Raw genomic sequence first — 25,828 nt, forward strand, 5'->3', positions numbered from 1 at the left:
TTTATTTGAAAATGATGTGTAACGTCCCAGCGATTGAAAACAATCACAAGGTGTGGACTGAATGTGACAGATCATTTCGTTGGAACTACATTGCTAGGAGACAGTTTACTTCCTGTCAGCTACTGACTACTATAGGACAAACGTTTGGGCCTATTTTGAATGCTCATACTGTATAATAAAAGAGCTTTTTTTTGGTGTAATTTTATATAACTGAACATGTAGCCTTTATCGTTACCGCAGTCTTGGAAAGGGAGGAGTGAGCGGAGGGTTACTCAGTTGGTTGCAATCTGCAACCGCACCACTAGATGCCACCAAATCCTACACACTGCACCTTTAAGTAACATTTTGAAAGCGGGACATCTTTCATCGCTGACTGTCTTTGCTGCTACGCATCAAATAAACTTGACTCACACTGACTTTGAGAACTTCTTCATTTATTAAAGGTCGGGTGGTTCTGCTCTCAAAGAATAAAACATGTTTTGGTCGTTTTTAAACATCAAAAACAAAGTCATGACATAAACCACCAAACTGACAGACAAGGACTGTACATTTGTACATAGAAGGTAGCAAGACATGCCTACCTATGAAAAACTGCTCTATGACTAATCCAAAACTGAGAATTTGAGTTGGCTTCAGTAAAGAACACTGAAGGGTTACATAAGACGTGTGGTGACACATGCTTTTACACATTTATAACTCGTAAGGTGCCACATTGACCAGGGAGCACACTGGGACAACCTTACTCTATTGACAGTATTACAAACAAGTCCTCACATGTCCATCCTAAAAGAATTAACAAGTCAGAGTCAACGTTTATGGCAGGAGTGTTACAACAAACTGATTAAGACAGAAAAATGACATATTTTAATGGCACAGCTGATTGCATATCTTACAATCTGGGCACTAATCTGTGACACCAACCAATTTGAGTTAAAAATATGAGATAATTTTACAAGGCCCTCTCCTCACACATAAATACTCACGTTTTACTGTTTACATTAAGAAACACACCATCCTTTCATAGAGTTTTCTTCTTACGTGATGCGCCGCTGCCACAAGCTGATGCAGATTTTACCCTATAGGTAATTACAGTAGTTCAAATAGGAAGTTAATAGATCAGCTCTGCTCTGGTTAAAGCTAGCCAGTCATCTACTACTGTTTTTTATTCCAAGTATTGAGTGTAAGACAACTGTGTCTGTCTAAAATGAACCAAAGAAACAAAGATTTTTGGTAGAATTTTGGTTATTATAGCTCCAAGAGAACAAGTCCTGCTTTCAATCATGAAGCTAGTCTCATAATTGTGCATCTATAATGCAGACAATTATTATATTTTTCCAATTTTGCCTGAACTTAATACACTGTCTTTGGTATTCTGAATGGCTACTACATTAAGCAGTATCTTTTATCCTAAATAGATTCAGTATTATAGCCTATAGGCAGGCAATTACAACCGGCGTGGGGTTTGTTTTGATGCTGGGAGGAGAGGTTGGCGAGCCTTGGCGAGTTGTTTTAAGTTGATAAAGTACATTTTCTTTGTCTGGAAATCTGACTTACTTTTCTTGTTTAGTTACCTTCAGTCGCATCAATAACATTTGTGAATGCGGGGTGTACTCTGTCTAGATTTTCTGACTGGAACACAGCTGAGCTACTGGCTAATCAACGCTGATGAAACTTTGTGCATCTTCAAGTCTTTTCTGTGTTTTATTCTTTTTCATTTTCCGCCTTCCTTTGCTCGCAGGGTGTTAGGAGAGGAGAGTGTGAATACGAGCCGGGAACATGGAGATCACAGCGCTGATGCTCAGCAGAGAAACCACAGGTGTGAGGTTACAGCTCGAGCTCACAGCTGAGAAAAGAAGAAAACATTAATTATAGAGGATGTGCTCGGTGGCACATTTTCTCATGTTAGTTCTCATTTGTTTACTGTTTTTAAATTGAAGTTATTTTATTTTGTATAAATGTATTATTGTTATTGCTATTGTATTGCTATTGTATTGTTAATGGTTATTATTTCATAAATATTCATAAATATTTTGTATTATTATATTTGTATTGTTCAATTGTAATTTGTGTTACTTATTCTGTTACGGATACACTTATATATATTTTCCTTTTATCTTGCTGAATACAGTATATACAAACACACACACTCTATATGTATCTTATGTTTGTAAATTGAACCTGGGAAAGACAAAAATAATAAATTCGAAATCCAAAATCCACTTGGTAATGTTTGGCATAAAATCTAGGCAAAGCAAAAAAGTGCAGAATTATTGTATACATTTATGACTATCAAATTAGGATAGAAAGACGTTTTATTTTATTATTTGATTACTATTTATTTATTTATTCATCTATTTTGTATTATTATTCTTATTATTATTCTTATTCTTCTTCTTCTTATTATTATTACGCTTTATATTTTTAAATACATTGCTTTCTTTGGGTTTCACCTCTTTATCAGCCTTTGTCAAATGTATGCAAATTAAGTTGTGGATTAATTTGTTTAATTGGAAATAGTAATTCATATAGACAAATAGGCTGCCCTTATTAGAAAGAAGTACAAATGTCAAAGCAATATATATTTTTTTGTCCTTTATATTACTTAATTAATCACTTGTTCCGTAATCACTTTACCACACAATCAAAAATAAAAAATAAAAAATTGGCTTGAGACTAGACGAAATATCGATAATGTAGTAGGGGATAAAAATGCAAATAAAACAGTACATTACACCATAAATGGTGACACTTTTTTATTTTCATTTATCTCAATTTAATTTTGTATGTATTTATTGATTTATGAATATATTTTGTGTACGTATCTGCTCTGTATTTACATTTATAAGTATTCATTTTCAGTATTTATTTTTTAATTTAATTTAATTTATTCATGTATTCACGTTTGTCAGTGTGGCTTTGATATTTAGTCACAATAATAAACCACAGCCTACATATGTGCAGGCAGGTAATGCCACTTGACCTCCAGAAGAGGTCAATTACTGGAACTTTTTCATTGTGTTAAACCTATAATAATAAGATCGGTCTAATTATTTATTCAGGCCGATATGTTCTTATGTCGTTGTTCAAAGGACATTAGCAGCAAAAATAATGATATTCACATACATATGCATGAAAATGACATGTGCAAAAAGGGACTATTTAGCATCTAGCAGCGTCACTGGCTCATTCTTGATTAAAGAGTTTAACCATAAAAAGTAAAACAACTCTCCCTAAAGCAACCAAACCCAAACTGAACAGTAGCTGACAAAAAGCCAGCACAAGAGGCCACGTACATAATGGAAAGCACTGAGGTAAATCATATAATTTCTTAATCACAACTCTATCAAAGTAGTATTAAGTTAACTATCCAGGTAAAGTGCAGTGACGCAGGTAGCAGGTTCTTAATGCCACCTTTTCTGCATCAATTGTCCAGCTTGTTTACTTATTAATCAACACACGTCATGCAGTTGGAGTCGTACAGTCTGCTCCTGTGAAATATCCACAGCTGCGTGTCTCATGAAGAGGTTGAAAATAAAGAGGTATTCTTCTAAATATGAGTTAGTTATAAAGAACAGTTAGAACACAAGTAGAGATGAATCCAGTATTTCTGAACAGTCATCCTAACTCAGATTGTTGCAGCAATCACGTCATCTTGGGTTCAAGTCCAGGGGTCAGTTGCATAAAAACAGACCTAGTCTTTGTCCTAAATATAACTTTAAGTCAGACATTTAAATGTACCTGTTGCATAAAGCTTTCCAATGAGTGACTAATGTAAGACTGACTTATAGCCTATTGCGCAATGCATTATGGAAGAGAAAACATTATGGTTGCAATAGAAACAGCAAGACCTCGAGACGCTTTATATAGAGAGCAGGTCTTAGACCGTACACTATAGTAAATGGATAAACAGTTGAAATAGTTAGCGAACAAACCGGACAGACAGAAACAGATTGTTGCATTAAAGCTCTCACCTCAGCCTCTGGATAAAAATGTCCTACCTCAAATTGGGTCAGTCTTAATATGTATGTTAATTAGTCTAACCATACAATCTAAGAACGGTTTAAGGTCAAGACTATTCTTAAACTAAGTTTGTGCAACTGGCTCCAGTATGAACTCATGTGTGCCAGAATGCAACATGACATGAAACAGCTTTGAAGTGTGTTTTGTGAGTGCGTGTGTGTGTCTGGTACTTACTCCGGCAGCTTTTCCCGTCTCGTTGCAGCATCCCAGTCACACAGCTGCAGACCGATCCAGTGATCTTACTGGTGCAGATCTGCTCACAGCCTCCGTTTTTCTCCTCACACCAGTCTGATTCTAAAGGGAGACGTCATATAATTTATATATAATAACACAGCATTGTTTCTGTCTTTAAAGTATGAGTTGTTTTGCTTTGAATCCTGTGCAGATTTCCTGGACTGGACGTTACTCACCTCTCCTTCTTATGGGCCCCACAGTCAATATGTGCTCTTTATGGTCACTGTCCTCCGAGTACATCCGTCTCTTGTGTGGACAGTTCTGGATGCACAGTGCACGTACATTAATACAGCAGGCGTTGTTTCATCACCACCTTCACTTTAAAGAATTTTTATAGATTTTCTCACCACTTTGCAGGCGCTTGTTTCCGAGTCACACAGGGTGACGTCGCAGTGGAGGTGGACCTCGTCGTAATCCCCGATGAACTTGAAGACGGTGACGTGGAAGCGGCAGGTGAGTGATACGCCGTTCTCTGCCATGCCGATGGTGTTGTCCTTAATGTTTGGACACCTAGAGGGAGACGGATGGACTGCGTTGAGACAGATATTAAAGGAATGGATTGTGTTGAGTGTTTTGTTTTGACTTTTCGATTTAAGTTTAGTTTAGTTTTAGTTAGTTTTCAGAGTGTGTTTGCTTTGAGGTTTTAGTTTGTGTTTGTTAGGGCCGGGTATAATGTCTCAGAAGTATATAGCTACAAAAACATGGTCAGAGAACTGTGTAGGAGTTGCCATGATGTTTAATGTAAAATGTTTGCGTTACTTAAGTTTCTCATGTGAAGCGATTGCAGCATAACGCCATCTCCTGGAAGGTCAAGTCCGTTCAATATCTGTGGTTCGATGTCACGAGAGCTGACGGAAATTCACTCTGTCTCCTTTTTTAGTGATAGTGTACTGATAATATTATAGCTAAAAAAAATAGAACTGAAATTAATTTAATAATTAAAAATTTAGTTAATCTTACAGGATATATTTTTTTTATTTAGTTTCAGTTTACTAACAATATTTTTCACTGCTCCATTTTCGTTTTAGTTTCAGTTTTAGTTTACTACAATAACCCTGCATCATACTGCAATAAGTAGGTGCTGCTACCGAAAGATATGGCTGTATATCCTACCAAACTAATAACCAGAAAGTAAAAATTCATTTTACCACGTTTTGTGTGCCGTTTCATAGATTTATTGATATTTTAATAACTTATAATCACATTATAATGCATTATAAAAATATTATCATGTGTTACAACCATGAGAAATACAATACACTATGATCCTTGCAGAAAAAAAAATCAGAGTGACCAGAGTATTATGAAGTTTTATGATAATTGACCTTATAAATCATGATCAAATACTTTAGAATGTGTTATTATTATCGTTATAAAGCATTATGAATATTTATGGGTGCTTAAAACTATAATTATGCAGTTCTATAAGCAGATTATAAGTATGTTTATAATGAATTATAGACAAGGGGTGTTGTAGAGAATATAAAATATCTAAAATATAAAGAGACCTGATTTAAATATTTCACCAACTTTCAACGATGAGTTGATTAACTGATCGTCTCATTTATCGACCACATATCTGATAATAGATTAATGGTTTTGGTCATTTATCAAGCAAAAAATCAAAGATTTACTGGTTCTAGTGTTTGGATGTGCTGCTTTGTATCATTGTAAATCAAATATATTTTGGCTTTTTAACTAAACAACCTATTTTGAAGATGCCATCTTTGGGTCTTGGACATTTTGGAAGGCAATCTTCACTATTTTCTGACATTTTATAGGCTAAAGAATTCCTTTTAAAACATCACCAAATGAATCAACAATGAGAATAATCCTCAGTTGTGTGTGTTGGGGTCTGGGCCTACCCTCTCTCTATGATGATGTAACGGAGCCGGTCACTGCTGTAGCGGGACGGTGTTGCCCAGCACATATTTACTATGAGGATCAGCTGGTTCTCGTCTGCCCCCTCCACAAAGACCCCAACGAAGAGGATGTCTCGCGTGCTCAGCACAACCTCCCCCTCCCTGTACGGGTTTCGATACGAGGAGTTCTTATACAGAGCCATCTTGGTGATAAAGTTTCCCTCCTGGGTCGGTAATGTGAGGTTTATCACGCTGGAGGGTGGAGGAGAGACGTAGCAGGAAGTTATGTCTAGTCACAGTGTTTTGTTTTAATTGAAGTTAATGTCTAAATCTGTCTGACCTTAGCATGGGCTTGAGGACAGTCTCCAGAGAGATCTTCAGGTCAAGTTCGTACGCACAGGAGAACTCCACGTTGATGGTCTTATCTCTGGTGATGACGTTCCCGGTGTTGTTCACACTCTCTATCCACACCGTGTTCTTATACATGATGTGTGTGCCATTCGACTGTCAGAGAGATGAGGGTATATTTAGAGCATTCACCATCATCAAACAGAGAAGCAAAGATGCTTGAAAACAGTTGATGCATGACATATTTCACTGCTAATAGTTAAAGAGATAGTTTGGGTGTCAAAACAATTTTTTTTAAGCAAAGCAATCTTAGCCACCTAAAAGAAAGGCTCGCCTAAAAAAGTCAATATCAGTTGAAGTGTACGCTAAATTTAGAATATTTTCAAGGCTTTACCTCGCCGTCACACAGCCCTCTATGACGGGGAACTGAAGCCGTTATCTATGCTCTCTTCAAAGCCACCAGACTCAGAACATGCAGCTTGCTGGTCGACCGCTGCCTCGATCGGTTAGTTAGTTTGTGTTATTGTGTGACTTTGATTAGTTCGGATTCACCAAAGTCACACAATAACACAAACAAACTAACTGATAACACTAACAAAGTAATCCGAACAGCCACCAGTCATGAAGCGGGTAAGAATAGGAATGAATGTGAGCTGACCTGTACGATGGAGCCGCAGTGTCCCTTAGTGTTGTTGATGTGGAAGGAGATGAAGTCCTCCCCCTCGATGCCGGCGCAGTGCTCGTCGTTGACCCTGACGTCCTCTCGTTCAAAGCCCAGCTGGAAGAGCTTACACTTGGAGATGGAGACCTCCATCTGAGCATGCTTACAGTTCACCTCCGCCTGGATGATGTCATCATCACCTGCCAGACACGCGATTATTAACGTTATGACACACACACACAAAATGTGTACTGGGACAGGATTAAAAGTGGGGATGGATGGATGATGTGATGACCTTGTTGCCCTGTGAAGCGCTCACCTCCAGTGCTGGTGGGCAGCTCTGGACAGCCACACAGGTCGCCTCCGTTCTCCAGCTCACATGTGAAGTTTGTGCAGATCTCTCCTGCACAGGGGTCGTAGATCCATTCTGCTAAAGACAGGTCCACACACAATGTTAGCTGTCACACACACTGATGACTCAACCAGCCAAACTACAGTAAGGCTGATGGGTGAAATTTCTGCCAAGTGCCTGATATCCCCTGTATCCACAATATCCCAACTTTCACAGTTTCATCTTAATCTACTCTCTAAAACTAAAAAGAGAGACATGCAGTGTGAGGCTGGTGCCTCGCGGTGCCCTTACAGCAGTTCTCCTGGGTGATCCACTTGGTGGTGAGGGTGCCCATGGAGCGGCAGGCCTCAGCGTAGGCCGCCAGCGAGCCGCAGACCTGAGCCTTGCGGTGGTTGTAGCAGCCGTCCAGGTAGCAGGACTGGTAGAAGGGCCGGGGGTCCAGCAGGCCGTGACACGGCTGGAAGAAACCCTTAAGCTGGGTGAGCTTCTGACAGGCGTCTTCACTCTGCAGCGCCAGCACTGCCGTGTTGTCACAGGACTGAGCCAGAGCCACGAACTGGGTTTCATCACAGCTGGAGGAGAAAGACCAACGTCCAACTGTCAGAGTTGTTATTTTATTATTATTCTAGGGCTGTCAATCGATTCAAATATTTAATCGCCTGATTGTCCATAGTTAATCGGGATTAATCGCAAATTAATCACACATTTTTTCACCACCATGTCTGTATATGAGCCTCACCCACCTGTTCTGCATACCGTTGGTCTTCCAGCTCTGGGCCAGCTCCAGGGCGCTGACGGCCGGCTTGCCCCTGGAGGTGATGTAGTCGTCGCTGGCGTCTCCGTTGAAGTTCCCACAGAGGCCACACACCTTGTTCTGAAGCCTCTGGCCCATCGTGATGCTGAGGGTGTTGAAGCTGTTGTATCTAATCTGGATGTCCTGAGGCGTGTCGATGACGATGAAACCTTCGGACGTAGACAGACGCGTCGACAGCCCAGTTAGGAACGGTACTGATACCGGGGTACCGTTGACCTGTGAAGACACAGGAGATGGACATCTTTACATATCTGAGATAAAACACACAGACACTTCTACAGATTCACAGATTTTTTAAAGCCTGAAAACAGAGCCATGAGGAGGAGCAGAAGTCTAGTTATCTATCAGAACACTTGAATTACAATATGCTGAAAGGTTATTATGGAATTTTTGCCCAATGATGCCAAAAATACACAGTCTACTGAAGCTTTAACCTTGTTTTAAAGCTGGGTCAGACATCTGAGACATATTATCAGGTCAAAAATCATGTTTAGCCAGTCTCATAAAATTAGGAAAAGTCATAATTTTAGTGATGTCCTTAATGGATGAAAGTGTGGAGGGAGTCAAAGATGAAACCTAAGCATGAGTGCGAGCTTTTGCATTCAATAAATCAAAGTGAAAGTTGCTATTCGACAATACAGAGACAACTAAGATTGCAGATTTTTTTCTCCTAGCAGACAGATTTAAAAACAGAGACGTGGTGTTTGAGCTTAAACATGTGGGGGAGGAATGTAGATTTGTGTGTCATCTGCATAAATTGACTTTATTTAAGATTTATTTATTTATTTATTAAAAGAAAAGAGAAGACGGCAGACCAAAGCAAAAATTGAGATAATCTGTCCTGGTGCTGTAATTACTGTTCTGGAGAATACAATCTGATCCCATTATCACTAATACCAACATCTTGTTCTTAAGGCACTTCAGAAAAAATGTTGTCAAGCAGGATTAAGACTCCTTGAGAAAGTGAGAAGCAATCAGAAAGTCATCATCGACCTCTGTGAGTATACTTTCAGAGGATTGATATGGCCTAGAGTCTGACCTGGACGAGCTCTACCGGGCTATTAGTGGTAATTGGTAAAATGGACAGCAAGTACTCTGGCAAGAAAAGAGAGATCTGACTGTTCTAGTTTCTGAAGGAGAGGTTTAATAAAGGCATCTTTGACGGCAGATGGCACACAGCCAGAAGAAACGTACGATGATAATATAAACAAATCATCTCCTAATAGAGATAATAGTTGTATTAACGCAAGACTATGTCACATTTTAAAGAAGAAATAACACAAACTTCCCCTAACAATGGAAATTCATTAGCAATGAAACGCACCCTTGCTCACTTGTAGAGTTTATACACTTCGGGGTGAATCACAAAGAATGGATTGCGGCCGCTCGTAGCTCCATGAATTGTGCATCACTTGCTATCTGCCTCGTCTTAACGTCCAATTCACAAAAGATATTGTGCTGATGATATCGCAGCGCAAACACAGCTATAAAGTTTTACAACTGAGCGTAGTTTGCCTTTTTTTGTGGAGAGAAAGGGAAGAAATAATTTAATTTGTTTATATAATAACATTATTTTTCATTCATTTTTTTTATCATGTATTCTCAAAAACTGTCATTGCATCCTAAAATAAATGAGTTTGAGCGGAGTATGATGATGCCTTCGCCTGGCTACAACCACTGCTGCCATGATCGCTGGAAAGTGTGCGTGAAACCCATTATAAATGCGCTTCAGTTACCACCAACTCTCTGAAGACGCCAATAATTTCATTTGCAGAGAAAGGGGCCACTTTTGGGGCCACAAATGTATTCATATTACCCAATTTAAATAAGTGCAAAAGATACGCAATCCTCTGTGTGAATTCAACCCTCAGGTTTTGCAGTTATGGCCTTTCTTGGTCTAGTATGTCCAGATGAAAATGAGTGAACTTGTATAAGGGAAAGGTATGATATTCCAGGTGGGAGGTGATAGACAGTTGTTGTTAATGTGAGTTAAAGTTTGTTGTTTGTAAAGTCAGATTATGTTTAACATCTAAGTCAATGTAATGTAACCACACTGCCGAGTGGAAATCGTAGTAATATAATAATAAAGTTCAATCAGTAATCTCACCTTGACGGTGTTCCCAGAGATGAGTATATTCTCCTCGTTGATGTAAAGGTATACGTGAGAGATGGTGGTGAGGTTGGGCGTGGTCCATTTATCAAAGTTGGCGATGAGCTGGAAGGAGAGGTCGGGCAGCTTGTGGCAGTTCGTGGACAAGACGAAGGAGCAGGAGGCCGGGAGCCGCAGCGACGCCCCGTCGAAGGTCCTGAAAACCCCGCCGCCGGACGCCACGCAGTGCTGGGAGCGCCGAGCAAAGCAGCCCCGCACGCCGAACCGCAGGGTGCACTCTTCCTCGGCCTTACAGCGCCTCGGGTCGCACTGGATCAGGTTTCGTCCGATGCACTGGCAGCGTTTGGTACAGTCGCTGTTCCAAAACAGCTGTTTGGGCTGAAATAAAGAAAGAGGTCTGTTAAAATCAGAGCTGAAAAAATTCATTGATTCACTGATTAGTTGATCGACAGAAAAGTATTGTATACAATTTTGATAATGGGCTTTTTAAAGCTAAGACTTCCAGTGTTTTCCTTATGAGGATTTGATGCTTTTCTTTGTCTGTTTTTGTTATCAAATTGTACTGTTTTTAATGATATGCATTGGAAATTATTACCAAAATGTGCTATTGATAACATTGATAACATTCACCCACTAGATGTCTCATTCTCCCTCCCCCATTCCATTGCATTTACTTCACAACAAGTCGTAGCCAGACACTTATCGTCAATCTCAGTCATTTATCCGTTTTTTCCACACTAACTGACGACAGAGATACCACGTGATACCAACGTCGTTTTACTATTGGCTCACAAGCCTTGTTAGAAGTGGGAACCAAATGTTAGATATCATCCATAGAGATAAACAAAACATTCATTTTGGACCCGTCAAAATTTTTAAAATGATAAATTTACAATCATAATATTTTTTTTTCAGGAAGAGACATACTTTTATTCAGCACCTTTCTAAAAGCTCTGTGGATGTATTGTTTAAAAAAAATAATAATAATAATAATATTCGTCTACATAAAAATGTTATCAATAAGACTTTTAATTGAAAAAAATAATATTTATATTTTTATTAATTTTTTTAAATAATTTATTTTATTATTTTGTACCATTTTTAAGTATTTTTTTTACTATTGTTTAATTGTTTAAATTATATTAATTGTTGTTGTTGTTATTATTATTATTATTATTATTTATTTGCTTTTCTTTGTGAATTCAATAGCAATAGTTGGTTTTGGAGTACGGGGCGAGGAAAACAAACAATTAAATGACATCATCTTTGCCTTTTTCTATATTTTCCGACATTCTATAGCCTCAATAATGAATCCATAAATCGAAAATATAATCAACGGACAAATTCCGAAGCAACTTTACAAAATACAATCTTGGTGTGAAGGTTTATAGATTAAATCAGAAAACTTTCTTTTTGTTGTTTTGTCCTTCCATACATACATATTTCTGTACTTCACTGGTATTACATGGCACTAAAGGAGCCAGAGAGGTTTGTTAAAACTGATTTAAAAATATTTCCAGTCATGACAATTTCATACAAATTGCATCCCAGAGACAATTAGCAACAAAAACCTAACCTCTAGTTCAGGGTGGGATATGTTTAATTGTTTGTAATACCCGCCTGATTTAGGACTAAAAAGCCAGTTTTGGCTGCATGTGTCATTGAGTTTATTCCATGTACAGTAAGTGCTGGATGTGAGACTGACCTCATAGTACTTGCCATCAGTGTAGCAGCCACAGTTTTGAGGCAGGATGCAGCTCTTGCCGTTGAGCACGAAGCCCTGGTCACACTGGCAGCCCTCCACGCAGTCCTGGCTGCAGTCCCTCTGGCCGCGGGCGGGGGCGCACTGGGGCGGGCAGACCGACACACAGCTGGAGTAATGGCTGTTAGGCAGACAGCTCTGGACTGGGAGCAGGCAGGTTGGCAAAGACATTAGAGAGTGATTGCACTGACTACATTGACTGCACATTGACTGCACATAAGACATTTTCCATTTGATTTTTCAAGGGGTAAATATTTGTGGACAGGTGTTGATTGGAGAGTCCACTTTTAGAGCTTATGTGGCTCTACGGCAGCTAGTTAAAGTATATACAAGTTTATAGTTCAACATTTTAATGATGAGAAGATCAATATCAATCTAATACTTGCCTGTTTTCAGCATTATTATTTGCACTGTTGTTATACATATTTCCTTATAATTTCTTTCTATATATATATATATATATATATATATATTTCTATTCTAGATTGGGTGCAAAATGTAACTCAATTTCATATCAATCAATAAAGTATTTCTGATTCTGATATTTATTTCTAGTTTCCTTGCTGGAGAGAGGGAAGTTTGTCCCAAAGTGGCCGCTGTATTGATACCTTTCACCTTAAATAAGGTGCTTCATTGAGCTGTGAGTGTGACTACAAACAGAGTTCACTCCACCACGGAGTGGGAGGGTGTAGGGGCCGGATTGGAATAGTACAAGGGGAGACATTTGCACCACTGCACACATAAAGGTGAAATTAAGGTGAGCCCAGACTTGCACTCACCACACGGCGTGTCGCTCCTCCAGCCGGTAACAGGCACCCCTTGTGTCTGACAGGTGCCTGCATATATCTGCAGCCAGTTACAGATTGTATCCTGAGCTCCCTGGTCCATACAGGTGTCCTGCAGGCAGCTCTGATAAAAGAACACTGGCGCCACCTTGCTGTGACAACGTGCAAACAAGCCACCTCGATCCACAATCAGCCCACACAGCCTCACCGCCTCGGGCTCCACAAACACATACAGTCCGTCTCCAACGTGGAAACGTATGCCGGTGCCGACTCCATTCTCCCCGTTGTCTGTGTCGACGTCCATGTTGCCGTCTGCCACCATGAGAGGGGCGTCGTTCAGCGAGCTGGTCTCTCCCAGGCCGCAGCGTGGGCAGGAGTCTCCACAGCCCACCTGGCAGAAGGTGTCCCGCTCTGCCCAGGTCATGCCCCAGTCAGTGGTGGTGAGGGTGGGTGGTGATGGAGGCATGCCGTGACAGAGGCCGCAGGAGGTGTTGTAGAGGTCGCGGGGCAAAGTCAACAAGAGGAGAGTGTTCCAGTCAAAGGCCACCTTCAGGCCAAAGTCTGTCTCCAGGATGAGCTGCATGCCCCAGGTGTAGATGTTGACCTTCGCTGAGCCCAGCTTCAGAGGGAGGTACAAACGCTCCTTATTCACCTGAGTGAAGAGAGATTCAATAAAAACTGGTTTTAACAGGTTTAACTCTTATTCTAGGATCCGCATCACATTCCTACACAAGCAAGTCATAGTGTCTAATCCAACCGGCCTGAATGTTTTCAAAGTATGTGGGGAAACCCAGGATATCATTAAGACTCACTGAAAGAGCTTCTATGCGTTTCTCATATAATCTAATTGTATAAAAGAGAAAGAGACGAAATGTCTGGTGTGTGTGTGTGTGTGTGTGTGTGTGTGTGTGTGTGGGCGTTGGGTTATGTGTGCCATTTCTATTCCTCCTCAGATCTTTCAGTCGGTTTGTGAACCCAGTCCAAATGTCGCTCAGGGTCGGGATTTTGTCTGAGCCAAATCCAGCCTGATAAAAGATGCCTATTGAAATTAGATCCACCTTAAGCCAATCAAAGAGGAATTCACCCTCTGCCTGGTTATTCAATCGGCTTGATTAGAAATAACGTGTCCTCACAAATACAACAACTATGACCTTCAGGGGTCATGCATAAAAGTGGATGGAGGCATTCCCTAATATGAACACAATATATAATCGTGGCTCTTGTTTCATTTACTCACCGTGACAGTGTTTTTGTAGCTTCGAGACACTTCAATCTCGTAGTCGTAGACCTCCAGCACAAAGCCCCTCACCCATATTGCCTGGCCTGTGTCCCTTTCCTCGTTACGAGCCGCCAATTTAAACTGAGGAAAACTTCCACTGATGGTTGCGGGGTCCCTGATCCCTCTCCCACAGCTGCTGGTGGCCATCCGAAGAGTACAAGAGCTCTGCAGCTCAAACGGGACGCCGCCAAACGGCAGAAAATGTCCATAACCGGCCGCCACACACAGGGCCTCGGTGCGCGGCTGGCAGAAATACAGGCCGTCGTGCTCCTGGCAGTACTCCTCAGGGTGACAGGGCGCCAGCTGACAGTACACACTGTTGTCAGAGCCGTTGCAGTAGCAGCGCTCCTGGCACTCCCAGTCAGTCCAGAAAGTCTGATTGGTGGCCAGCTGGCGCCCGTGGCTCATGCAGCCACAGTCACTGCGTGCCACACACAGGCCATCGCGAAGCGCAAAGCCTTCCTCGCACTGACAGCCCTCCTGGCACGGCAGAGGGCACGGCTCTTCAGGTTCATCCAAGTTGGCGCAGGTCAGAGGGCAGGCGCCGGTGCACTCATCGAAATGACTGTTCGGTGGACAGGGAAGAGCTGAAAGAGAAGGACAAAGTAAGAGAGAGCAAGAGAGAAGCAAAGATCCATATTACAAGAATACTCCACCAAAAACCTTTGTTTTGAGTCACTCACTGTAGGACTGAATGTTGGCTTTGAGGAGTTTTAAAGGGTAACTTCAGTATTTTTGAGCCTGGACCCTCTTTTCCCATGTTATTTTGTCTAACTGATTAATTGGGACATTTCTGAAACTGGTCGAGTATTGAGGGAGAGCGCTGTAGACGGCAGCTGCTCACAGGCTGCAATATGGCGCTATTGGGGCAAGCTGGCACCGTCATTAGCGTTCACTATAATTGTGGTTTGTGCCATGACAGACTGATTGTTATTATAAGTGTCTGACATTGTGGAAAGAGTCTCGCTCAAGGAGAAGTCTCGCTCTGAAATCTGGCGAGGAGACGTGTTGCCGGATGAACAACAGTGGGATGGTGGAAACGGGAGTGTTTGTTGTGTTGGAGTACAGAAAGCGTAGCTTAGTGTTATCTAGAAAATTTTCTCTGTCATGGCTGAATATTTAGTTGATTTCCACATTTCCATGTGGATGAGGTCTTTGAATTTGATGGCGACCCGTATTTATTTGAGCCAGAGTATACGGATATTCACATTTCTCAACGATACTTGTCCTTGAGTGGGACTTGGACACAACAACAAACAGACCAGATCAAGAGAAAGGTAAGAATAACTAGAGCTGTCCCGAAATCAGGCTTCGTAGCCTTGGTTAGAAATATTCAAAGGTATTCGAAGCTTCGCTGTGCAGCAAGCTGACATGTTCTTCTGTCTGTCTTTCGCTGCGGGTCCACAGGTTTCCACTTGGCGCCGCTGCACCGCGCACACCGGCTTTGACCGCTCCGTCCTCCTTGCGGCGATTATCTCATTAACATTATGGTTCCCTTATAGCATTGGGTTTAAATCTGAAATATTGACAAATAGGCGCGTTTGCTTTTTGCTTTGACACCAAATCTTGCACCATCATCTCGTCTGTTAACTCTCTCTCATCACGTGTGTGTGAAATCTGACTGTCTTGTACTGTTAGACACTTTCCCAACGTATGTCTTTACCAACTTTCAAGACTTTTTTGAACAATCAGAACAAATGTGTAATTTTCCTTATCATACTAAATATAGTGTTTGGGCACAAATGGGTTAAAGGAGAGGTAAATATTAGTGCAACACTATAGAGCAGCGGTGGAGTGGAACTAAAGAGGAATACTGGTACACCTTTTTCCCTTTCACTTGTCAAACACAGGTGTGACTAATGAATAAATTAATTGCTACATCGCATTTCAATAATTGCTGGAACAGAGCCATCGTCATCGTTATTAGTTCCACCTGTTCTTCTCCTGCTTTGACAAGTCAAAGTGCTGCTGTGAAACAGGCTTATGAATCTGATTTGGGAACATTAAAGAAACAAGAGGGCTCTGATGTTAACAAAGCTTTCAAGATTCAGGTTATTCAGGAAGCAAAATGACATGTAACGTTCAATATGGTCTTTTTACAGGGGAAATATATATATATATATATTTTTTAGGAAGCTATAGAGAAAATTAAATATGAAAATACTGATATATATTTTTGCATTTACCACAGTGACGTAAAAGGAAGTAAAAGGAAACTGCTAACCAAGATTTTTTGAAAAGATATGCCTCCTACCAAATTCAAAGTCTTGTTACATGTTGTAACACCTATATTTTACTTGTTTATTTGCAGTTTCTGATGTGTTGTAGACACGCTTTCTCGCTAACAAGTTAGAACGTAGTAAGACAAAGTGTTTGAAGGCAGATGCCAGACAACCAAAACACCAGCCCGTTCCTTTGAAGTAAAGATATATAAACTCACGGCAGTTGGTGGCGCTCCTCCAGGAAGCGAGGCCTACTTGAGCATCCTGACAGGCGGTGGCGTAAGCCTGCAGTGAAGAACACAGCGCCGAGCGATTCCCTGCCCTCACGCACATGTTATACAAGCAGTTCCTGAAGAACGGCGAGGGGTTGACCACCGAATGACACGCCAGAAATGAACTATTCCCCGGGTCATTGATGTTGCCACACATCCACGGATTCTGGTAGAGACGCAAGTCTGTGCACATTCGATACAGGTCATCGCAGTCACCGTTACAGGTGAGGTCGTCAGCGATGGACCGCCAGCTCTCTGTGAACTGTTCAGTAGACTCCGCCAGGCGTCCGTTTGGAAGACGAAGGTCATCTGTGGAGTTGCTGTTGAAGACGCCACATAGACCACAGGTGACATTGTAGTAGAGGGTGGAGAGGGAGATGTTGAGGAACCCCTGGCGAGTGTACTGGACGCGAAGCAGACCGCGGGACTCCACCACTGTAGCGTTGCCTGGTGCTCTGTAGATCATCATCGTCTCCATCGGGTGGACATACGGGAGCACCACTGGTTCACCGTTCACCTGGAACACAAAGAGGTGTCACAGTCATACTGTAGGTATGCAACAGCTGAAAATAGATGTCAAAAAGGGTTTTTGGTCTGTGGAGAATAGGGCTGGGTAGAGAAAATACTAACCTTTACTGTATCAAAGTCTGTCCCTCCCATCTGAGCTTCCATGTTAGCCACTGTAACTATCACAGGTCTTTTCCAAGTGGGGCCTTTGTTCACCAGCCGCCTGCCCATCTTCACCTCCACCATCGAGCCATTAGCTGGCACCCTACCACACAGCTTCAGCAGGTAGTAGGAGCTGTCGTCTGGGAACAGCAGGAAGGTGCCATCAAAGGTGGCCGTCACTGAGGTCTGGGTGATTGAGCACACTCCCTCCCTCCGAGGGTAGCAACCCAGCAAGCCCACCTCCGCCGCACACACCTCGCCCTCCTTGCAGGACTCGTTGAAGCAGGAGACTTCACCAGGAGGCTCGCAAGTGCAGCGGAGGGTACATTCACCTTCCACACCAGTGGGGCCAGCCCAGAAAGTGTGATTAAGGGGGTAATAGAGTCCGTTATGCTCGCAGCCACAGTCGTCACGCTGAACACAACGGCTGCCGCTGAGAACGTAGCCCGGGTCACACTGGCAGCCCTCGGTGCAAGGGTGAGCACAATACAGCGGAGCGGTGAGGTCCGAGCAGGAGGCCGGGCAGGCACTGGTGCACACTTGGTAAAGGCTGAACTCCTGACATGTTAAAGCTGAGAACATTAAAGAGAAGAAGAAGAAATTATGTCAGATGACACAAGTAAATTAATGTAAGAATCTGTGAATCAAGCTGAATCTCACCGCAGAAAGTGCGAGACCTCCAGGGTCGTATCGTGACACCGAGGGCCTGACAGGCCAGAGCGTAGGCCTGGATGGCCTGGCAGAGTGTGGTGATATTATCCCTGTTGCTGCACATGTCATACACGCAGCTATACACAAAGGCTGTAGGGTCCACTACAGCTCTGCAGTCCCTAAAAGGTCCGTCGGTTTTGTTGATGAGCCCGCAGTAGTCTGAGCGAAAGTAGAAGGCTTCGGTAAGAGCGTCGCACACACTGCAGTTCTGGGCGCAGCCATCTGTGCACCTCCAGTCCGTGTCCTCCGCTCGCCAGCTGCCTCCTAACTCCACCACGCTTTCTGCTAGCGAGCCGTCGGGAAGCACGGGATCATCAGCGGGGTCGTCGTTATAGTTGCCGCAAAGACCACAAGTGTTGTTGAAGTAGGAGCTTGGTAGGGAGATGGATGCATAGTGTTGGCCGTCATAGGTCACCAAGAGTCCAAAGTCTGTTTCTAAAGCGATGGAAACCCCAGACTGGTACACCCTGATGGCACCGAGCTGGAGTTTGACCGGTAGAGTCTTCATCAAGCTGTCAACCTAAAGAGAGGAACAGAGGAAAAATCAGAAAAGGAACAAAGGTTGATGGTAGAAAACTTGCCAATTCACTTTCTTCCTCTCCCTTTATGATGACAAAACTTGTATCCTGGATCATCAGCTTGTACTTGGATATTATGAGAGGTAATTAGAGATCTGTTTACTCCCCAAACCTCTCTTCCAATGAGGTCTAAGAAGGACTTCAAAAGCAAAGCAAATGCAGCCACATAACCCGAATCAACCCTCCAACACATCCAACCAAGAAGCACACACAAGGCACATACTGTGATAGTTCCCGATATAAAGGGGTCCACACAGATTCTCACCTGGACTGTTCCAAAGCTGCCTTTGGGTAACGTGACTCTGTGCCCATACACCTCCACCGTGACATCTCTAAGCCAAGAAACTGAGGCGACCCCACGGTTCTCATTTTTGGCCTCCACGCTGAAGAAAGGCAGCCCCGCCACCTCCCAGCAGGGCCGAGCCAGCAGGTAGGAGCAGGTTCCCTGGAAGTGATAGAGGAAGCCGTCGAAGGTGTGGTAATGGGGGTCGCCAAATACCACGCAAGTGCTGGTGCGGGTTGGCTGGCAGTAAAAGGCGCCTTCCTGCACCTCACAGGTCTCCAGCTGCCCGCACGGCATCTCTTGGCACTGCACCTCGTTGTTAATGTCGAGGCAGCGGCATCGTTGTGAGCACTGGTCGGACAGCCAGAAGATTTCCCCTTGTCTGTAAAAACGCCCTGGACAGGATGTAGGAAACACAGAAGAGATATTTACAAGTACAGCTCTGCATAAGAGAAACCTGTGTGGACATATTTATCAGTGTTTGAACTTGCCATTGTAGCTGCAGCCATTGGCCGGATCTATGAGTTCAGTGTCTACGCGGAAGAGCCAGCGCCCAGGGGTGTTTACGTTGGTTGTCTGTTCAATGTTCACCACCTCGTTTGACCGTGATCCCGGCAGGTTGAAGAAGTGACCAATGTCTCCGCCATTAAAACCTGACTGAAAAGGGGAAAGGTGTGAGGGACGTGAGGTGATTTAATCATATCATTTCTACAGTAGAAAAAGGATTTTCAAACGTATATGAAACGATCTTGGCGACACGGTGAGAATACCTGAGCTGTCGTCCCTCCCAGTCCTGTTAAAGGATCTCCGCCGCTGGCTGTTCCCGTGCTCCATGTGATTTCTCCGTAGTTGAACATGGTGAAGGACGCCACGGTATCTGAGATTAGTACAGTTTGGAATGTGTTCACCTTTTAATCAAACAAGAGGATGAAAATAGTTTTACAAAGACAAAAAGAAAACAGACATAACATACAAAAAAGAAGAATACCGTAACAGTGACGAATCCTTTCAACATTTAATAAATGTCTCACTTGCAGAAATAAAATTCGCTAAATTGCATTTGAGAATCCAGTTCTGCAGAAACTTACATTGAACACAAATGAGTGGAATTTCAAAATGTTGCTGGGCAAATGTCTGACTAGTCTTGGCCTAAGACTGGTCTTAAATTGTCAGGTTAGACTAGTTAAACTAAGCTAAGATAAACAGTGTTGCTGTGTGGAAATGTGTGACCAAGATAATTTAAGCGAGGTTAGGACTTTACCGGGGTTGTCTGACTTCCTCCATAGAAGGTGACTTGGTGCCATGTTGCAATGAAGACCCAGGTGGCTGTGAAGGTGGGCATGCTTTTGAAGTACTTCCGGACATCTTGCGTTGCCCTTTCCAGTATTTCCGGTTCGATGGACTCTCGGTAGAACACATCTCCGCGGATGCCGTTGTGCACATCTGCCCAAAGTGGAGCGATGAACGATCTGCTGTCGCTGAGGGGAAAAGCCTCTGGGGTGAACTGGCTGACCTGCACGTTGAAGGAGATCACACCGTTGTTGTTGACCTGTGGACAGAACAGACAGGGTTGTGTTTCAGCATCATAAACTACAATATATGTTTTATACATTGCGATAAATTATTTTAAAACCCAATCACCAGAAAAAATGTTGCCATTGTACGAATCTGCAAACCACGGAAACGTTGATGTGGACGTTTCTGAACCAAAAATATGTTTCATATCAGCCCCATGACACGCTTGCAGGAACGCGCAATGCCATGTGATGATTGGCTAGGTTCAGGCAACAAAACTACTTGGTTAAGGTTTGAAAAAGAGATCATCGTTTGTGTTTCGTAACACGCGTAAATAAATAACGACCCTTAGCGGACTTTCTTAGGTAACGTAGCCTAAAGTCAATGTTTACTTTCACACGGGACAAAGTGGCGTCTTCTGGGTGAAAGTCCTGTGGTTGTTTGACCCATGCACCACTCTTAGCACCCGCCATATGTGGACTTTCTCGCTTGCTATACTCGTTATTATATCAGGTAACACTCAACAATGTCATTATAGCATAAAACTTCATGTTTAACGTAATAATGGTCACTCGACATACTGCGTCACCTGCTGTTACGTTCTACATTTGATAAGATGACTTTTACCATGTCTACAAAAAACAAAATAAAGATTTGAAAAGGTGTGCATAAACTACAGGATATGAACTTTTAAAGGACAAAAATGTGAATTTATCGGTTATCTTATCAGTATCAGACATGATTAGCAGGTAATTATCGGTTATCGGCTGAAAAAAATCCATATCGTCCATCCCTACATTCAACATATCCGTGGTTTGAAGAAACGTATATTGCCGACATTTTTTTCCTGCCGACTGGGCTGTGCAATATTAAGAGTTTGATAGAGGCTTACATAGATGGTACGGTAGGGGACATTGAAGAAAATGAATTGAATGAGCAAAGTAATTTCAGCAGAACTCCCATCATCCATCTTTGGGGTCTCTAGATCCCTATGGCCGGGTCCATACGGATACAGGATATCCTGAGTACTAGCTAAAGAGGAGAATAAAGCACAAGAGCTCATTAAATGGACTTTTTCTCAGATGGAGGAATCAATGCGGAGGATGACTCGTACCTCCCGTCTGAACAAAGATGCTGAAGAGGTGGAGCAGAATGACTGGACAGCCTGGCCTGACCATTCTGAAAACAAAGAGAGAAACAGACCTGTCACACTATCTGTCTTGCATTTTCCTTAAAGCTAATGGTAATGCAGACAGACATGAGTCATAGGACAACTTCTCATACACAAGACAAAAGTGGAGAGGAGGGAGAACCATCAAACCAACGTCACGTTACTTCTTTAAGATCAGGCTCCCAGGTCTCCCCTGAGGAGCCCTGAAAAGGCCCTATTATGCATGCCAGAACAATGTGTCAGGATCACATTTGCCTTACGGTCCCATGTGAGCCGGCAACAGTGGACTACGGGCCTCTCTGTGCCTCGGTTCCCTGCAGCTGACCGAACTGGCCCGATCTGCTCCAGTGTCTCTGTGTCTGAAGCCGCGAGGCTGCTTAGGACCTCATTACCACTTCTGTTTGGGATCCATCCATGCCTTGTTGGCTAAAGGGAGGGGAGCGTAAACACTGGGGCACTAATGGCTTTAAGTGAGTAGATTTGAATTGCCGAGGTCCTCGTCGTGGCCCTTTGGGGGCTGTTCAGTGCTTGGTTTGGCAACCGTCCCATTGGCAAAGTAGAGCGTACAGCCAAGTTGGCAGATTTTCCAATCACCATATAGCATTTAAACTTAATTGTTTAATGAAAAAGAATGAAACTTTAAAAGGTATACATAAGGTGAATATAAACATTAACGAGCCGATACATCACTGCCAACTTTACCTACAAGTTAAAACGGGTCCCGTTTGGATATCATAGACCTTGTGAGACATTCTGCCTTTCTCAATCTGCCTTCTCCTCCATTAAGCTGGGCATACACTGTACGACTTTAGTTGTTGTGTACTTCCTACTGTACGAGTAGTTTGTTTGCGATGTAAAGCCAAAGCTCACGATTTATGTGCTCACACTGTAGGCTACAGTCCGATCGTCAGCCATGACCTGAATGATCACACTGTACGTGTAAAATATAAACACGTAAAAAAAACATGGCCTGTGGCTCCTGCTCCTCCTACAGTTGTCAATGAAGATTGGTTGGAAAGCTCCGAGGCAGGTAGAGCTTGTTTGCTAGCAGAGATATACGGGTCACAATGCTAACAAGGTAGGAATGTGCTGCCTTGATCATCTGTGCAATCCTGTCTGCTGAAACGTCTAAAAAAAGAGGCAGCAGCGTAACGTTATATGGACTCGCAGGTGGCTAGGAAGACGTGGACAGTATGGCCAGTATTGTGGACGGCCGACCAAAATTTTTGACATGTCAGATGTCATCCGTCCATCCAACGGCCAGTTGAGAGGAGTTAATCGGTCCTCGGTCCTCACTGTACACTGCACGCCAAACGACGCCTGATGAACCTAAAATTCGGTCCGACTCTAAAATGAGTCGTGGGGCTCAAAATTCGGGCCAGAAACGGACTGAAATCGTATAGTGTATGCCCGGCTTTATTGTGTTATTTTGGACTTGTGAATGTGTCACAATGTGAAGTCACCACCAGTATCCCAGCATGCATCTCGTATCAGCCGGTGGTAATAGAGAGCTGCAGGGATGACGTATTTTTGTAGGCCAACCCGGAAGTCAGCATCGCACTGGTTCCCTAGATGCTGAGGTTTTGGACCCAAAAGAGGGTCTCAAGGTACATTTGAGGGGTCCCAAGATGTGGGGAAAGAAACAGACTAAAATATTTTTCTTACACAAATAACACATAACTTTTATTTTTTTGACTTTTCTAATTGATTAACTGATTTAGGATTAGCTTATTGCAGTATATTAGTGCTGTGGCAAACAAACGCTTATGATGCTTACACGTTTGGTTCAACAAGATAATCTTCAAAAATGCACAGCACTTTTATGATTTTTGAAGCGTGAATGCAATCGCCAGAAGTTAACATTAGGCTACAAACAAACTACACCACGGTCACACCTGTAAACTAAAGGGGGACTAGTGTTCAGCGTTATGACGTCTTGTAGTCTCATTTAGCCACTTGTTAGAAACTGCCTTTTTTTAAAAGACATGCAAAAGCTTCAAATATTCACAAGTTGGAATATTTACGTATTTTACTTATTAGAACAAAACATGAAAAGCTTGTGTTAACCACAGACCTGGTTTCAGGCATCTAACCAAAACCATTAAAAAAAACATTGACATCCAGATGAGGGAAATGTAAGTGCTAAAATGCTAACTCATCTCCTGGTTTAAGGACTAATTTTAAGATTTTTAGGAGAGAAAGCAACTGTTAAGGTTTCTTACATGTGATTGATTTATCAAAAATAATGCCAATCTGACATTTCGGGAGATGTGATGATGACCGGCTAGCTGGCCTGCTAGCTATAGCCAGTCAGCGCTATCTAAGCATAGTAATACTGGTAATTTACCGGTTGCACTGATGTCTATGTAGTGTTTCAAACATAAGATATAACTGATTTTGGAAGATACATTTTAGTTTAAGGGTCAAAATCTAACATTTGTTGCTGGTTAAACAGGTTTCACTGAAGGTAAAGTTAAGGTTCATGCTTTTATTGGGCGGTTTACGTTGTACTGTTTTTGTGTAATTTTGGCTTCTTATATGTACATATAAAGCCACACACGTATATAATCTTAAATGAAAATGAAGAAATGCTGTGTGGTGCATGATGTTAACTGTTGGCTTCAAGTTACAGTCGATGCCATTGAAAACAAATCTAGGAAATTTGAGTTGTTTTAAAAACTGATCAATGAATTTCAGTAATTTTATAATTTGAAAACTGGACTTTTATGGTATGATTTATGAATCTGTGTAAATACCCACAGCCTAAACTTTCACTGTCCCGAATACAATACTGTTGTTCTGTGAGGTCAATTGGATGCTTCTCTGAAGTCATCTCTCTAATGTGTGAATTCTATTCAGCTTGATGGTAAATTGTGTTCAGGTGTGCCAAGGTTAGTGGGCACTGCTGAGAGAGGTCTGCTCTAATGTCACCAGCCTCTCATCACTCATTGTCAACAGAAAGATTAACACAATTGACTCTTTTGACTCCCACAGCTCACCATCTTATCTGACTGGCATTAACTCGGTGCCTTTTAGCGGGACAATTAAGATAAAGCTCCTGGGACTTAAAAGACGAACAAGCCACTTCAACGTGTTTATCTCTGAGGGTCAAAGAGGAATAACTATTAGAGTATCAGGTAAGCCACATGCTTTATCTAAAGTTAATTCACTCTCTGAAGCACATTCATTTAATTTAGGTACTTTTCTCTTTTTTTTGCACGCTTGAAATTGTGAATTTGTTCTGTTATATGTTAAAAGCTAATAAGTGACATACATTTTGCATACAAATTGTCTATTTTATAGTCTTAATACTAACATTAGTGGAAATATACCTGCAAGAGGAGACTAATGGTCTCTAACGTGGGGTTTGGGACCCAAAAGGGAGTCCCAAGATACATTTGAGGGGTCACAAGATGATTAATGTTGAAAGAAACAAACACATTTTTTCATTTTTATGACTTTTCTAATTATTTATTTTGCTTTTTTTGGGTGAAATACTGGGTACCGTTACCTCTTCAGGTTTCTAACAATCCTTAAAATTAAATAATGTGAGAAGAGGAACAATCATTATTTGGTTGAGATGCTCATGAGGGGTTGGAAATTGACTTTTACCAAGTTTTAAGGGGTTTGTGTTAGATATCAACAATCTCATTAGACCATGAAACAATAGTGACATAACCAACAGCAACCTTTAGCAGGTAATGTTCTCTAAACAGATAATAAATGACCCCAAATATCAGGCAAAAGTCCACGTTTGCAGCATCAAAAAGTGACAAGCCTAGGTTCCTTTTGCCACAGTCAGGTAATAAATCTAGAGAAACTACTGATGAGTAGAAGAGGAAATGATGAACTCACCTGCCTTCAGAAGATGGACATCTAGCACCTCAATAGTCTAACCTGGCAACCTCCTTACAGCAGTGTCCCATCCAGCAGAGGACCATCCACAGAGTGATGGAGGTGATGGAGGGAGTAAAACGAGGCAGTGGAGGTGCTGAAGTGATGAAAAGAGAGGAGGGTATATAGATGAGCTGGATGTCCAGATAGAAGTGTCCAAATCCAGCTCCACGGGGTAACCAGCAGAAGCAACAACAATCCAAAAAGGTTTGTATTTAAATGGTGATGTCCTTACAGAGGAAAAAACAGTGGAGATTGAAAAACACCTGTTGAAGCTGCGGAAGAA

The 25,828-nt window shown here is 42.2% G+C and overlaps 1 protein-coding gene across 1 annotated transcript; it reads right to left on the bottom strand.

The window, feature by feature from the left end:
- Positions 1 to 413: 413 nt before the first annotated feature.
- tecta (tectorin alpha) lies at positions 414 to 25,665 on the bottom strand. The gene is made up of 24 exons (XM_037747653.1): positions 25,504 to 25,665; positions 21,592 to 21,656; positions 21,370 to 21,509; positions 20,224 to 20,511; positions 19,733 to 19,870; positions 19,454 to 19,619; positions 18,945 to 19,357; positions 18,051 to 18,621; positions 17,352 to 17,962; positions 16,668 to 17,238; positions 14,186 to 14,814; positions 12,943 to 13,600; positions 12,107 to 12,306; positions 10,399 to 10,779; positions 8,221 to 8,507; positions 7,769 to 8,049; positions 7,445 to 7,555; positions 7,123 to 7,325; positions 6,457 to 6,620; positions 6,120 to 6,368; positions 4,602 to 4,764; positions 4,431 to 4,515; positions 4,195 to 4,314; positions 414 to 1,843 (listed from the first exon to the last, which is right to left on the bottom strand). Exons 2-24 carry the CDS (start codon positions 21,653 to 21,655, stop codon positions 1,743 to 1,745), a joined length of 6,594 nt encoding a protein of 2,197 aa, XP_037603581.1. The 5' UTR covers position 21,656; positions 25,504 to 25,665; the 3' UTR covers positions 414 to 1,742.
- Between the last annotated feature and the right edge of the window lie 163 nt (positions 25,666 to 25,828).

The sequence above is a fragment of the Sebastes umbrosus genome, chromosome 17 (genome assembly GCF_015220745.1).
Source record: "Sebastes umbrosus isolate fSebUmb1 chromosome 17, fSebUmb1.pri, whole genome shotgun sequence".
In the NCBI taxonomy this organism is placed as follows: Eukaryota; Metazoa; Chordata; class Actinopteri; order Perciformes; family Sebastidae; genus Sebastes; species Sebastes umbrosus.